At 44.2% G+C, this 17,302-nt stretch overlaps 1 protein-coding gene across 1 annotated transcript in view; it reads right to left on the bottom strand.

The window, feature by feature from the left end:
• The window catches only part of DYRK2 (dual specificity tyrosine phosphorylation regulated kinase 2), a 64,428-nt gene that overhangs the window by 23,327 nt on the left and 23,799 nt on the right, over positions 1-17,302 (bottom strand). Inside the window, exon 3 of the mRNA XM_069629729.1 lies at positions 1-16,816. This exon is cut by the window's left edge and continues 23,327 nt beyond it. Within this exon, the coding sequence (XP_069485830.1) occupies positions 15,215-16,795 (1,581 nt within the window). The 5' untranslated portion in view covers positions 16,796-16,816 and the 3' untranslated portion in view covers positions 1-15,214. The remainder of the gene's footprint in view (positions 16,817-17,302) is intronic.

Genomic DNA, 17,302 nt, shown 5'->3' on the forward strand with positions numbered 1-17,302 from the left:
TAGTCATTTGAGGGATACAAATGGGCACTTTCACTAATTATTTCTGCCTGGATAGGTGGTTGATTGGTAGTCATTTGAGGGATACAAATGGGCACTTTCACTAATCATTTCTGCCTGGGTAGGTGGTTGATTGGTAGTCATTTGAGGGATACAAATGGGCACTTTCACTAATCATTTCTGCCTGGGTAGGTGGTTGATTGGTAGTCATTTGAGGGATACAAATGGGCACTTTCACTTTCTGCCTGGGTAGGTGGTTGATTGGTAGTCATTTGAGGGATACAAATGGACACTTTTACTAATCATTTCTGCCTGGATAGGTGGTTGATTGGTAGTCATTTGAGGGATACAAATGGGCACTTTTACTAATCATTTCTGCCTGGATAGGTGGTTGATTGGTAGTCATTTGAGGGATACAAATGGGCACTTTTACTAATCATTTCTGCCTGGATAGGTGGTTGATTGGTAGTCATTTGAGGGATACAAATGGGCACTTTTACTAATCATTTCTGCCTGGATAGGTGGTTGATTGGTAGTCATCTGAGGGATACAAATGGCCACTTTCACTAATCATTTCTGCCTGGGAAGGTGGTTGATTGGTAGTCATCTGAGGGATACAAATGGGCACTTTTACTAATCATTTCTGCCTGGATAGGTGGTTGATTGGTAGTCATTTGAGGGATACAAATGGGCACTTTTACTAATCATTTCTGCCTGGATAGGTGGTTGATTGGTAGTCATTTGAGGGATACAAATGGGCACTTTCACTAATCATTTCTGCCTGGGTAGGTGGTTGATTGGTAGTCATTTGAGGGATACAAATGGGCACTTTTGCTGAGCCTTTTTCGTTGAACATGTGGTCTCCTCATGGTCACCTAAGGGATATAGAAACATTTTTGCAAAGCCATTTTCGCTGGACATGTCGTCTCACCAGCCATTTTAAAGATAAAAAGGCCTAATTTGCTAAACCATTTTTTATGGGCTAGTGGTTTCTCCAATTTTGCCCAAGGGAGGCATAAGGCTACTTTTGCAAAGCCTTTTTCGCTGGACATATGGGTCACTCTATACTCATCTGTGGAATACAAACTACCATTTTTGCCATTCCTTTTCTCTGTTTAGGCGGTCTCTCTCCACAGTCAGTTGAGGATGTCATATTGCCATTCCTACACAGCCAGCTTCTCCGGCATGTGGTCTCTCCAACCATCTCAAAGATACAAATGGCCACTTCCGTCAACTCCTTTTCTCTGGACACTTGGTTTTCTCTCCAATGTTGTCTGAGGGATTCACATGGCTAATTTTGCAAAGACTTTCTCTGGGCAGTTGGTCTCTCCACTATCATCGGAGGTTGACATATGGCCATTTTTACTAAGCCCTTTTCTCTGGTGCGTCGTCTCGCCAGAGTCACTTGATTAATGCCATTTGGACATTTTTGCTGAGTCTTTTTCTCTGGTGCGTCGTCTCGCCAGAGTCACTTGATTAATACCATTTGGACATTTTTGCTGAGTCTTTTTCTTTGGGCATGTGCTCAGCGGTCATCGCACGGACACGAAAAGCCACTTTTGCCAAGCCTTTTTCTCTGGACATTTGGTCCCCCAAATGATGCCAGAAGGAGGCTAAGGCTACTTTTGCAAATCATTTTTGTATAAAAATGTGGTCTCTCCACAGTCATCTGTGGGATACAAAAAGCCATTCTTGCCAAGCCTTTTTTCAGGTCTGGCTATGTAGTCTCTCCAAAGTCCTCTAAGGGATACAAATTGTATTTATTGCTAAGCCTTTTTCGCTGGATATGTGGTCTCTCCACTGTTTCCTATGTGGTCACTTTTCCTAAGTCTTTTTCTCTGGACATGTGTGGTCTCTCCACTAGCTCCGGAGTGTGACATATGGTGGCAAATTCTGCTATGCCCTTTTCTTTAGAAATGCGGTCTCCCCACTTTTGCGTGCGGTATCAAAGTCTTTTTCTCTGGGCTTGCAGTCTCCCCACTGTCGCCAGAGGGTTGCATGTGGCCACTCATAATGTACTATATACTCTGGACATATCACCTCAACAGCCACCTGCCGCTTACATATGACCATTTTAGCCAACTCTTTTTCTCTGGACATAGGATTACTTCACTGCTAGCCCGGGAGATGGATGTTGCCTTTTTTCTAAGCCTTTTTTCTCCGACATGTGGGCTCGAGGGATGCAAATGGCCACTTTTGCTAAACATTCTTCCTCTCCTGTCCCCTGAGGATATCTATGGCCACTCCTGCTAAGCTTCTTTCTCACCTGAGGGCTTTACATGGCTAGTTTTGCTGAGCCTTTCTCCCTAAATAAGGGGTCTCTCCACTGTTGCTGAAAGAAGCAAATGGCAACTTTTGCTAAGCCTTTTTCTCTGAACTGGTCATATCTCCATGGTCACCTAAGGATTATTGATGCATTTTTGCAAAGCCATTTTCTCTGGTCATGTTGTTTCTCCAGCCATTTGAAAAGGTACAAATTACCTCAATCCATCTGAAAGATACACATGTCCTCATTGGCTATGCCATTTTTCCTGGGTGAGCGGTTTCTCCAATATTGCCTGAAGAATGCACATAGCTATTTTTCTAAAGCCTTTTTCTGTGGGCATGTGTGTCCTCACTGTCATGAGGATGGTATCCAGTAAAAATATTGCCAACTATAACGTAGTCAGTAAAAAGCTTGAGGCTGGCGAAGGCTGGTGATGCTGAGGTAGGATAAGAGTTAGGTTAGAGTAAGGGTTAAGGTACGCGTTGGGTGTAAGGAGGGTGTGGAGGGCTTGTGATTGCATTGTTTAGAGTTGGGATAGGGTTAGGGCTGGAGCAAGGGTCAGGTTAAGTGATATGGTAGGTGATACAGTGAGGTTAGGTTTAAGAGAAAGGATATGGGATAGAGTTAAAGAAAGGGAGTGGAAGGATGGGGAATGCTGGTGATGTTGAGGTAGGATGGGGTTAGGTCATTTAGGGTTGGGGATGGTGTGGAGGACTTGTGATTGTGTCTGGTTTAGGGTTGGGATAAGGGTTATACTAGAATAATGGTCAGGGTAAGTGGTACAGTTGGGGATATGGTAGGTATAGGGTTAAAAGAGTAAGGATTTGGAATACATTAAAGAAAGGGAAATGGGGGTTGGTGAGGTAAGAGAGGGGAGAGGATTTGGGAGGGCCTGGAGGGCTTATGATTGCCTTGTTTAGGGTTAGGATACCGTTGAATAAAGGGAGTGGAAGGTTGGGGCAGACTGGTGATGTTGAGGTAGTATAGGGGTTAGGTTAGAGTAAGGTAGAATAAGGGTCAGGATAAGTGATAGGTTAGGGGATATGGTAAGGGTACGGTTAACAGGGTACGGATTTGGGATACAGTTAACGAAAAGGAGAGGGAGGTTGGTGATGATGAGGTTAAGTTAGGTTACAGTAAGTCATTATAGCAAGAGATGGGGTAAGGGAAGGGCTGTGGAATTTGAGGAAGGCTTGTGATGGAGTTGCAGTTAGGGTCACTGGGCATTTTCCTTTTATTTGGTGTTGTGTATGGCATCACATGCACATACGATGCTTTGGAGCACTGGTGTTCGGATTAGGAAGAAAAAGGCTTGCGGTTTTTGCTTGATTAAGAGTTAGGGATAGGGTGATTGTGAATGGCTGGTGGTTGCCTGGCTCTATAGGCATTTGGGTCATTGTTAGGGTGACATCTTTGTACTTTTGAGAGTTTAAAAATAATTTTGGGCAGCCTTATCACTAGCAATATTTTAAATTGCTTGTGTAAAATGACCACATTTTGAAAACTATATTTTTGCCAGCTACATTTTTACATAGAACCATGATAACTACATGTGCCCATTTAGGCAAAGTCTTTTCCTTTAGACATGTGGTCCCTCCACATTCATCGGATGGATATAAAAACACATTTGCCAAGACTTTTTCTCTGGACATGTGGTCTTGTCAGTGTTGCCAGAATAATTCTATGGCTACTTTTGCAAGGCATTTTGTCAATGGAAATGTGGTCTCTCCACACTCATCTGAGGGATACGAATGGCCACTTTGGCTAAGCCTTTTTCTTGCCGTGACCCTCCTAAACCTTTTCCTCTGGACATGTTTTCTCCCCACTATCACCGGAGGGTGATATATGATAACTTCTCCTATGCCCCTTTCTCTGGAAATGTCATAGTGTCCACTGTTTCTTGGGGGATGCATACGACTACTTTTGATAAGCCTCATCCTTTAGACATGTGGTCTCTCTACAGTCACCCGAGGGATAGATATGTCATGTTTGGAAAGACAGTTTCTCTGGACATCTGGTCCCTTCAATCATATGAAAGATGGAAATGGCCATGAAGATGGCCGCTTTTGCGAAACCTTATGCAATCTCTCCACAGTAATTTGATGGATATAATGGTCCCTTTTTTTCTTATGCCCTTTTCTCTTGGCAGTTTGGTCTCTCCGCTGTCACTCCAGGGTCACATATGGCCAGTTCTGAAATACCTTTGTCTCTGGACTGGTGTTTCTCCTCAGTCGCGCGATAGATTAACATGGATCTTTTTTGCAAAGCCTTTTTCCCTGTTCATGTGAGCTTTCCACTGTAGATTGAGGGATACATTTGGGAAAGATTGCTAAATCACCTGGACATTGTCTCTCCACAGTCCTCTGAGGGATTCATATGGACACTTTTACTCAGCCTTTTTCTCCTGTCTTGTCCTCATCTGCTGAAGGTGAGATATGGTCATTTGGTCATTTTTTCAGCTACTGAGAGATACATATGCCAATTTTTGGCAAGCCTTCTTTACTAGACATGTGGTTTCTCCACTGTGGCCTGAGGGATACATATGACCACATTTTAAATGTTTCCCCTCTGGGTATTGTGACTCCACAGTCACAGGAGCATAACAAAAGTCCAATTCTGCCAACCCTTTTTTGTAAGGACAGGTTTGTCTCTCCTTGGTCACCGAAGGTATGCATATGGAAATGTGGTCTATCAACAGTTATCTGATGATACACATGAGCAATTTCGACCATGGCTTTTTCTATGGACAAGTAGTCTCTCCACTGTCACCTGAGAATACGTACGTCAAATGTTGGCACGCCTTTTTCCATGGACACGTGGTCTTGGCTTTTTCTATAGACACATGGTCTCTCCACGGTCACCTGATAATACATGCAGTTATTTATGACTAAGGCTTCTTCAATGGACACGTGGTCTCGCCACGGTCACTCGAAGATACGCATGGACAATTCAGAAAAGCCTTTTTTGTATGGACACATGGTCTCTCCACGGTCACCTGATAATACATGTAGTTATTTATGACTAAGGCTTCTTCAATGGACACGTGGTCTCGCCACGGTCACTCGAAGATACGTATGGCCAATGTATGAAAGGCTTTTCCTATGGACATGTGGTCTCGCTACAGTAACCTGATAATACATATGGCCTATTTTGACACACTTTTTAGTTCAAGGTCACATGGTCTCTCAACAGTTACAGGAGGATACATATGACCAATTTTGACAAGGCTTTTTCTGTGGACATGTGGTCTCTCCACAGTCACCCAAGAATACACAAAGTCCATTTTGACATGGCTTTTTCTAGGGCCATGTGATGGCTTCTCCACTGTCACCCGATGATATATATGGCACATTTTGGAAAGGGTTTTACTCTTGCCAGGAGGTCCCTCCTCAGTCACCTGATGGACACATATGGCCTTTTCTGCTAATATTTTCTTCTGGACATGGGCTAGATTCGCTGTTGCCTGAGAGGTGCATATGACGTCTTTTAGATCTCTCAATGGTTGTAGATAGGAGGTAGTGAACTAGAGGTAGCGGTAGAGAGTAAACATGATCTGCAGAATTATTTGCTGTGGGGACCTGATATGTGCGTGCAAATGGACTACTTGTAAATCGCTAACACAATGTCGACATACACTTTGAAATGAGAACGTTGAGGACAGTGTAACTTTCTTTAAACCTGTCCTATTTTTAGTGGGCTCTTGGGTAAATGGGCATTCGACTCTCTTGCTCAGAATTCAGTACGGATTTCGGGGGAACTCTTCCTTCCATCAGTAGGCCACGGTTGATACGGGATAGTGGAGGAACAGAGGAATATGAAGAGGGTCCTGAGGGGTTGAAAGAAGGACGCAGAAAGAAAAAAAGGCTTAGAGCTTTGATGTTACCTCAATGAACCATGGGTCCGGGGTGATTGCTGATGTTTTTACAATGTAAGTGGAATGAGGGTTTGGTGAACTTTGTGATGCCTCAGTATTCCTTTGCATTAAAGGTTCCAGAGACAAACTGTCTTTTGGAGTCCTGGATTCATTTGAAAAGGGCTTTGAGCAAAATATGGAGGCTTGAGCCATTGAAGGAGGTGCTTGAAGAGGATTGTACGCCTCCCTGCAGGTAAATGTTTCAGCCTGTCCATAGAGCGACTCAGTACAGTGAACATGTCCAAATGATATTCTTGGTCAAGGCATATGTCACCCTCAGATGATACGCAGTGGGCAGTGAACTAACAAATTACAGGTGATAACCTATGTGAAGACACCGAGAAGAATCGTTTGACCGTTCTTCCATCTAAAAAGGCAAAGAGGCATTTGATGGTATTTAATTCCCTAGGAAGGGAATACATTAAAGGGGCAATCCTATAGCAACGTGTTGCTCTTACGGGTATGAGACCATATTAATAACCACCTAACAAAAAATATCACACTCGATCCCCTGCAGAGAAAGGTCCTATAAAAGAGTAGCATATCCAACCAATGAGACCCACATCGTTAACAGATGCAGAAACGATGGGGCAAAAGGCCACAATTGGTCATTTAGAGGCCCTACCTTGAATTGATCTATTGGAAAAGGCCATTGTGCCAAGTATGGCCACCTGAGCCAACAGAAAGCTTGGGCAGGGTAGCATGGCATCCTAGAGAGTGAGGTTCCATGCTGTCCACGGAGGGTCTAATACAACAAACATGTCCATATCATATTCTTGGCATATCCGCAAGGCATATGTCACCCTCAGATGACACCCAGTGGGCAGGTGGCTAACAAATTACTTAGGGATGATAACCTATGTGAAGACACCAAGAAGAAGAACAATGGCTTGACTGTTCTTCCAGGTAAAAAGGCATAGAGGCATTTGATGGTATTTGATGGTCAATTCCCTAGGAAGGGTAGGCATTAAAGGGGCAATCCTATAGCAACTGTGGTTGTTGCTCGAGACCACATTAATGACCACCTACCAAAAAAGTCCACTGGGGCCCCTGCAGACCAAGGCATCAAATGAAAGGCCCTATAAAAGAGTAGCATAGGCAGCCAACTAGACTCACTTCCTTAACAGAAGCAGAAAGGCTGGGGCAAAAGGCCACAATTGGTCCTTTAGAGGGTCTATCTTGAAGAGGTCCATTGGAAAAAGCCATTGTGCCAAATATGGCATCTGAGCCAACAGAAAGAGCTTGTGCAGGGTAGCATGGCATCCTAGAGAATGAGGTTCCATGCTATCCATGGAGGGTCTAATACAACAAACATGTCCATATCATATTCTTGGCATATCTGCAAGGCATATGTCACCATCAGATGACACCCAGTGGGCAGTTGGCTAACAAATTACTTAGGGATGATAACCTATGTGAAGACACCAAGAAGAAGAAGAATGGCTTGACCGTTCTTCCAGGTAAAAAGGCAAAGAGGCATTTGATGGTATTCAATTCCCTAGGAAGGGTAGGCATTAAAGGGGCAATCCTATAGCAACTGTTGTTGTTCCTCTTGAGACCACATTAATAACCACCTACCAAAAAGGTCCACTGGGGCCCCTGCAGACCAAGGCATCAAATGAAAGGCCCTATAAAAGAGTAGCATAGGCAGCCAACTAGACTCACTTCCTTAACAGAAGCAGAAAGGCTGGGGCAAAAGGCCACAATTGGTCCTTTAGAGGGTCTATCTTGAAGAGGTCCATTGGAAAAAGCCATTGTGCCAAATATGGCATCTGAGCCAACAGAAAAAGCTTGGGCAGGGTAGCATGGCCTCGTACAGAATAATGTTCCATGCTGTCCATGAGGGGTCTAATACAATTAACATGTCATAATTATGTTCTTGGCATATCCGCACGGCAAGACATATGTCACCCTCAGATGACCCGGTGGTCAGTTGGCTAACAAATTACTTCGGGATGATAACCTATGCGTAGACACCAAGAAAAAGAATGGCTTGACCGTTCTTCCAGGTAAAAAGGCAAAGAGGCATTTGATTGTATTTAATTCCCTAGGAAGGGTAGGCATTAAAGGGGCAATGCTATAGCAACTGTTGTTGTTGCTCTTACCGTTATGAGACCACATTGATAACCACCTACCAAAAAAATCCACTGGGTCCCCTGCAGACCAAGGCATCAAATGAAAGGCCCTATAAAAGAATAGCGTATCCACCCAATTAAACCCACTCCCTGAACAAAAGCACAAAGGCTGGGACAAAAGCCCACAATCGGTCCTTTAGAGGCGCTATCTTCAAGAGGTCCATTGGAAAAAGCCATTGTGCCAAATATGGCCACCAGAGCCAACAAAAAAAGCTTGGGCAGGGTAGTCAGGCATCCTACAGAATAAGGTTCCATGCTGTCCATGGGGGGTCTAATACAACGCACATGTCCAAATTATGTTCTTGGCATATCCATCCGCAAGGCAAGGCAAGGCAAGGCGTCACCCTCAGATGACACCCGGTGGGCAGTTGGCTAACAAATAACTTACCAATGATGACCTATGTGTAGACACCAAGAAAAAGAATGGCTTGACCCTTCTTCCAGGTAAAAAGGCAAGGAGGCATTTGATGGTATTTAATTCCCTAGGAAGAGAATACATTAAAGGGGCAATCCTATAGCAACGTGTTGCTCTTACGGGTATGAGACCACATTAATAACCACCTACCAAAAAATATCACACTCGATCCCCTGCAGAGAAAGGTCCTATAAAAGAGTAGCATATCCAACCAATGAGACCCACATCGTTAACAGAGGCAGAAACGATGGGGCAAAAGGCCACAATTGGTCCTTTAGAGGCCCTACCTTGAATTGATCTACTGGAAAAGGCCATTGTGCCAAGTATGGCCACCTGAGCCAACAGAAAGAGCTTGTGCAGGGTAGCATGGCATCCTAGAGAATGAGGTTCCATGCTATCCATGGAGGGTCTAATACAACAAACATGTCCATATCATATTCTTGGCATATCTGCAAGGCATATGTCACCATCAGATGACACCCAGTGGGCAGTTGGCTAACAAATTACTTAGGGATGATAACCTATGTGAAGACACCAAGAAGAAGAAGAATGGCTTGACCGTTCTTCCAGGTAAAAAGGCAAAGAGGCATTTGATGGTATTCAATTCCCTAGGAAGGGTAGGCATTAAAGGGGCAATCCTATAGCAACTGTTGTTGTTCCTCTTGAGACCACATTAATAACCACCTACCAAAAAGGTCCACTGGGGCCCCTGCAGACCAAGGCATCAAATGAAAGGCCCTATAAAAGAGTAGCATAGGCAGCCAACTAGACTCACTTCCTTAACAGAAGCAGAAAGGCTGGGGCAAAAGGCCACAATTGGTCCTTTAGAGGGTCTATCTTGAAGAGGTCCATTGGAAAAAGCCATTGTGCCAAATATGGCATCTGAGCCAACAGAAAAAGCTTGGGCAGGGTAGCATGGCCTCGTACAGAATAATGTTCCATGCTGTCCATGAGGGGTCTAATACAATTAACATGTCCAAATTATGTTCTTGGCATATCCGCAAGGCAAGACATATGTCAACCTCAGATGACACCCGGTGGTCAGTTGGCTAACAAATTACTTCGGGATGATAACCTATGCGTAGACACCAAGAAAAAGAATGGCTTGACCGTTCTTCCAGGTAAAAAGGCAAAGAGGCATTTGATTGTATTTAATTCCCTAGGAAGGGTAGGCATTAAAGGGGCAATGCTATAGCAACTGTTGTTGTTGCTTTTACCGTTATGAGACCACATTGATAACCACCTACCAAAAAAATCCACTGGTTCCCCTGCAGACCAAGGCATCAAATGAAAGGCCCTATAAAAGAATAGCGTATCCACCCAATTAAACCCACTCCCTGAACAAAAGCACAAAGGCTGGGACAAAAGGCCACAATCGGTCCTTTAGAGGCGCTATCTTCAAGAGGTCCATTGGAAAAAGCCATTGTGCCAAATATGGCCACCAGAGTCAACAAAAAAAGCTTGGGCAGGGTAGTCAGGCATCCTACAGAATAAGGTTCCATGCTGTCCATGGGGGGTCTAATACAACGCACATGTCCAAATTATGTTCTTGGCATATCCGCAAGGCAAGGGTCACCCTTAGATGACACCCGGTGGGCAGTTGGCTAACGAATAACTTACCAATGATGACCTATGTGTAGACACCAAGAAAAAGAATGGCTTGACCGTTCCTCCAGGTAAAAAGGAAAAGAGGCATTTCATGGTATTTAATTCCCTAGGAAGGGAATACATTAAAGGGGCAATCCTATAGCAACGTGTTGCTCTTACGGGTATGAGACCACTTTAATAACCACCTACCAAAAAATATCACACTGGATCCCCTAAACACCATGGCACCAAAAGAAAGGCCCTATAAAAAGAGTAGCATAGCCAGCCGACTAGACTCACTTCCTTAACAGAAGCACAAAGGCTGAGGCAAAAGGCCACAATTGGTCTTTTAGAGGCCCTACCTTGTATTGATCAATTGGGAAAGGCCTCTTTGCCAAGTATGGCCATCTGAGCCAACAGAAAAAGCTTGGGGAGGGTAGCATAGCCTCCTACAGAATAAGGTTCCATGCTGTCCATGGGGGGTTTAATACAATTAACATGTCCAAATTATGTTCTTGGCATATCCGCACGGCAAGGCATATGTCACCCTCAGATGACCCCCGGTGGGCAGTTGGCTAACAAATAATTTACTGATAATAACCTATGTGTAGACACCAAGAAGATGAATCGCTTGACCGTTCTTCCAGGTAAAAAGGCAAAGAGCCGTTTGATGATATATAATTCCATAGGAAGGGTAAGCATTAAAGGGGCAACCCTATAGCAACTGTTGTTGTTGCTCTTACCGTTATGAGACCACATTGATAACCACCTACCAAAAAGATCCACTGGGTCCACTGCAGACCAAGGCGCCAAAAGAAAGGCCCTATAAAAAGAGTAGCATAGCCAGCCAACTAGACTCACATCCTTAACATAAGCAGGAAGGCTGGGGAAAAAGGCCACAATTGGTCCTTTAGAGGCCCAACCTTGTATTGATCCATTGGAAAAGACCATTGTGCCAAGTATGGCCATCTGAGCCAACAGAAAAAAGGATTGGGCAGGGTTGTCTGGCATCCTACAGAATAATGTTCCATGTTGTCCATGAAAGGTCTAATACAACGAACATGTCCAAATTATGTTCTTGGCATATCTGCAAGGCATATGTCACCCTCAGATGATACTGAGTGGGCAGTTGCCTAACAAATTACTTAGGTTACACACCAAGAAGAAGAATGGCTTGGCCGTTCTTCCAGGTAAAAAGGCAAAGAGGCATTTGATGGTATTTAATTCCCTAGGAAGGGAATGCATTAAAGGGGCAATCCTTTAGCAAGCTGTTGCTCTTACGGGTATGAGACCACATTAATAACCACATACCAAAAAATATTACACTGGATCCCCTACAGACCAAGGCACCAAAAGGAAGGCCCTATAAAAAGAGTAGCACGGCCAGCCAACTAGACAAACTTCCTTAACAGAAGCACAAAGGCTGGGGAAAAAGGCCACAATTGGTCCTTTGTAGGCCCTACCTTGTATTTATCTATTGGAAAAGGCCATTGTGCCAAGTATGGCCATCTGAGCCAAAAAGAAAAGCTTGGGGTGGGTAGCATGGCCTCCTACAGAATAAGGTTCCATGCTGTCCATGGGGGGGTCTAATACAATTAACATGTCATATTTATGTTCTTGGCATATCCGCAAGGCAAGGCAAGGCATATCTCACCCTCAGATGACACCCGGTGGCCAGTTGGCTAACAAATAACTTACCGATGATAACCTATGCGTAGACACCAAGAAGAAAAATCAATTGACCATTCTTCCAACTAAAAAGGCTAAGAGGCATTTGATGGTATTTAATTCCCTAGGAAGGGAATACATTAAAGAGGCAATCATTTAGCAAGATGTTGCTCTTACGGGTATGAGACCACATTAATAACCACATACCAAAAAATATCACACTGCATCCCCTACAGACCAAGGCACCAAAAGAAAGGCTCTATAAAAAGAGTAGCACAGCCAGCCAACTAGACTCACTTCCTTAACAGAAGCACAAAGGCTGGGGCAAAAGGCCACAATTGGTCCTTTACAGGCCTTACCTTGTATTGATCTATTGGAAAAGACCATTGTGGCAAGTATGGCCATCTGAGCCAACGAAAAAAAAGGATTGGGCAGGGTAGTCTGGCATCCTACAGAATAATGTTCCATGCTATCCATGGAGGGTCTAATACAATGAACATGTCCAAATTATGTTCTTGGCATATCCGCAAGGCAAGGCAAGGCAAAGCATATGTCACCCTCAGATGACACCCAGTGGGCAGTTGGTTAACAAATTACTTATGTGAAGACACCAAGAAGAAGAAGAATGGCTGGACCGTTCTTCCAGGTAAAAAGGCAAAGAGGCATTTGATGGTATTTAATTCCCTAGGAAGGGAATACATTAAAGGGGCAATCCTATAGCAATGTGTTGCTCTTATGGGTACGAGACCACATTAATAACCACCTACCAAAAAAGATCACACTGGATCCCCTACAGACCAAGGCACCAAAAGAAAGGCCCTATAAAAAGAGTAGCACGGCCAACAGAAGCACAAAGGCTGGGGCAAAAGGCCACAATTGGTCCTTTAGAGGACCTATCTTGTATTGATCCATTGGAAAAGGCCATCGGGACAAGTATGGCCATCTGAGCCACCAAATAAAGTTTGGTTGGGTAGTATGGTCTCCCTCAGAATAATGTCCTATGCTGTGCAAAGACCGACTCATACAGAGAACATGTCCATATCATATTCTTGCCAAATCCAGAAGGCATATGTCACCCTCCAATGACACCCGGTGGGCGATTGTCTAACAAATTATTTAGGGATGATAACCTATGTGAAGACACAAAGAAGAAGAAGAATGGCTTGACCGTTCTTACAGGTAAAAAGGCAAGGAGGCATTTGATGGTATTTAATTCCCTAGGAAGGGAATACATTAAAGGGGCAATCCTATAGCAACGTGTTGCTCTTATGGGTACGAGACCACATTAATAACCACCTACCAAAAAATATCCCACTGGATCCCCTGCAGACCAAGGCACCAAAAGAAAGGCCCTATAAAAGGGTAGCATGGCCAGCCAACTAGACTCACTTCCTTAACAGAAGCAGAAAGGCTGGGGCAAAAGGCCACAATCGGTCCTTGAGAGGCCCTACCTTGTATTGATCCATTGGAAAAGGCCATTGTGCCAAGTATGGCCATCTGAGACACCAGAAGAACATAAAAGGTGGCACAGCTGAGAATACTGGAATGAAATTGCCAAATTAATATCATTGATAGCTGTAACAGCAAGACCATTACACACCCCTTGCTTATGAAGGGGAGTCCATTTAAAAATTGTTAAAGTACAGCACATTGAATTGTTTGACTTGCAGAAGAAAAATAGGGCAAACTACTACAGTGAGGTTACTGGCTAAAAAAAACAGCATTTGCCAGTGCAAGCATAGGCCGCACAGCAAGTGCCGAAGGACTTTCGCCCAGGATATAGAAAATTAGTCGAGAGCCTTTTGCGATCATGTTACCACTAGAAATTCACCTGGAGTCCTTGCCAAAGTCTTGCCACAGACCTGCCTAGCTAACAGATGTGCAATGCTCATAAGTGGTTCCAAAGAGCAAGGGGATGTCGGTAGGAAAGGAGCTCATGTCCTAGGATTCCCAATACTCCTTCCAGTCTTGAACTAAGGGGGCAGCCCCAAAAGGACTTGCCAGTAATAGTCCGGCATTACACACATACAATTGTCACATCTTCTCATCTCTGGGAAAGTGCCTCGTGGGCAGGGGAGTGCATGAAGACGAAACACTATTCTTTAGGTTTGCCAGGCAGTTCTAATAAAGCAGATATTCTTTAATGCCTCTACCAAATAAAGTGTTTCAGCTCTAGCACAAAAGACACACATTTGGTGGGGAAACCTCTGAAGAGGCTTTTGCAAATGACCCAAAGGGCAGTAGACTGAACAAAAACGGACATGGTTGAAAGGGCAAAAGAAAAATGTTGTTAAAAATCTCCAAAGTGGCAATCTATAGAAGAAACGGCCAGGAAGTGAGTTAGGAATCTTCGCCGTTTTGCCTGTCGACGCCATTAGTGTCGTCTACTATTCACATGTACTCCACCAAGGAAGCTCGTCTCTAGACTTTGTTCTCAGCAACATTGCTTCAGTCTAGATGTATCTCAATCCCAAATCGGACTATCCCAAAAATGGACTACTCTTCCATTAAAAATGTATGGAAAACCTTAATAACATTTGCCTCCAATTAACAAAATCCTAGAGTTCCTTAACTCCACATGCTGGAGTTTACAAAGAGGGGGAGACGGGGCGCCAAGAAAGCAGGGCCATGTTCTTAATACCCTACTTGTTTTGGAAACAGTGCGAGAGCTCTCTCTTCTGGTTAACTCATGTTTCGCATTATTTTTAAAGGTTGCAGGGTGTGGCTCAAATCTTCCATCCATTCCCAAATCACAAAGTCTTAAAAAGCAACCGTACTGAAAAGTTTGCAACTGTCTAAAATACATCTCTGATAAAATGCTTGACAAGGAAACATTGGTATTGAATCCGTAAAAGTACCACGCATTAAAAAGTGTGTAAAAATGAAAACAAAATGGTGTGAACTACACAAAAGGGTAGTGTACACATTTGACACCTTTGTCTGTAGTCCTTAACAGACGTGCAGCAAATCTCAGTGGCCAGCCAACTGAAATATTTCTTCTACTACACATAATATAGTAAGGCTCCTTTGTACGCACCAAAGTATAAAAACTTAAAGCATTGTCCCCGTCTGTTATAAAACAAAATCCACTTTTTTTTTGCGATTTAAAATGAACGAGAGATAAAAAGTAAAGAAAATGAGAAAATAAAAAATATAAGTCTGAGCTTGGTGTTTTTCTGAAAGGAAGGCTCAGCGGGTAGTACCATGGGCACTACCAAAATTGGTGTTTACAATCAACTTACTAGTTTTGGCAACACAGTCCTTGGTTGGATGTTGCCATTAGAGTCCGTCATCTGTGCCAAGTTAGTTCGGAGCTTCCCAGCCGTGCCGGATGAAGGAGGTAACTTGGAAATTGACGTTATAGCACCAGTGCTTTCAGTGATTCGCTTGGTCACTGTCTTCTCCACGATCGGAGGCTTCGGCAGGCGTCTCCGGAGCCAGGGGTGCCTCAGTGCCTGGCTTGGGGTCATCCTCAGTGCGGGGTCGAACTCCAAGCACTGCTTCAAGAAGTCAATGAAAAGCGGGTCATCGCAACCCTTTAGTGCAGTTGTCCAGTCTCTGGATCCAGGTGGACCACGCAGTTTCCCCCGTCGGGAACGGCCCCCGTTCAGGACAACGGAGCCATCGGGTAGTGTTGTAACAGTGCAGTATCGAGGATAACCCTTGGAGCTCACAAAATTTTTGGCTCGCTTTGAAGAATCTAACATTTTTTGGGAGGGCATACCTAAGAGTTCAATCATACAAGCCAATTGATCTGCTTCATCTTCCCCGGGTAAAAGTGGGTACCCTGTTAAAAGTTCCGCTAGAATACAGCCCAAGCTCCACATATCTATGGGCATCCCGTAGCGGGAGCCAAGGATGACTTCTGGGGCTCTATAGAATCGCGACTGAATATATGTGTAGACACGCTGGTGTTCATAGCAACTAGAACCAAAGTCAATCACTTTGATCCCGCTTCTACCCTGTTGCTTTAACAAAATGTTTTCCGGTTTAAGGTCACAGTGAATTATTCGATTTTTGTGCAAAGAATCCAAGCACTGTAAAATCGAATGGGCAAATTTCCGGACTAGTGGCAGGCTGAAACCCTGAAACTTGTTTTTCTTGATCAGCTCATAAAGGTTCATGCTCAGTAGCTCAAAGGTCATGCAGATGTGGTTGCGGAATGTGAAGTTCTCCAGCATGTGGATGACATTCATGCTGTTGTCCTTGTCTTGCTTTTTCAGGTGCTCCAGAATTCTGATCTCCTCGGCCGCTTGCCGGTGAAAGCGCTTCTCATTCCGCACCATTTTCAGTGCCACGTGCTGATGCATTTTGTGGTCGTAAGCCTTCACAACCTGTCCAAAGCTTCCTTTGCCAATCACTTTCAGAACTTCAAACCTGTACCCAATGTGGTCGTGTGGTACTTGTATGTAGGAGCCCTGGTCATCATCATACCCGCAATTGTTTGGCGCGCCAATTGAGCCTTGCCGCTTCTTCGCGTTTGGACCCACAAAGTAAACTTCAGAGTAGCTGAAGATCTCATGATGCTCATAGGTGGTAAGTTTTGGCATGTATTGCTTCATGGCTTGCTCTGGCGACATGCAAGTAGACTTCACTTTCCCAGTTGCATCCGTAGATTTCAATGAGCTTGAACTCCCCTGTCGCCTATGCGAACTGTCCAGTTGCCGATCCGGGGCCAGAGGCAATGCATTTTTGCACGCTGTGTTCAGCCCATTGGGTTGAGTTGTTAAGACAGTCCTCTTGTTGCTGTTATCTTCATACAGCTGTTGCACCTGGATCTGTCCATGGCTAGCAACGTGCAGATGCTCGTTCATGGTGCGCCTACTGCCGCCAGTCTGGAATGAAAATGATAAAAGATTTAGTCAGTCTAGAATAGCAATAGAAAACCATCCAATCAAATAGAAGTGCTGTTAAGAGGCGCTTTATAAAACCCTCAAACTCTGTAGGGCAATGGGCAAGTAATGTGAGCTCTCGCGGTTAACCCGCAGCGAGCTTGAACTGTGGCCATGCAGGATTTATTGTGCAACATACGAATCCTTATCCCATTGAGCACTTAACGCACACAACATGTCTGTTAAGAAGGCGTCACTGTCAAGTAAACCTCACAGAAGTCATTAAAACCTTAAGTGCCAAGGGTGAAGTATCTCGTCCATGGGATTACCTCCCTGTTGCCAAGAATGAAACAGAAAATGTTAGAAGGCATTGAATGGCAAAATACCAAAATCACCAAAAAAGGCCTTGGCAGTGGGGGGGAAACCCCATGGCAGTTAAAAGTTAAAGGGAAACAATTGAAAAATAGACAATCTCCGCGATTATGTCAT

Source organism: Ambystoma mexicanum, chromosome 12, assembly GCF_040938575.1.
Source record: "Ambystoma mexicanum isolate Mex_15411 chromosome 12, UKY_AmexF1_1, whole genome shotgun sequence".
Taxonomy (NCBI): Eukaryota; Metazoa; Chordata; class Amphibia; order Caudata; family Ambystomatidae; genus Ambystoma; species Ambystoma mexicanum.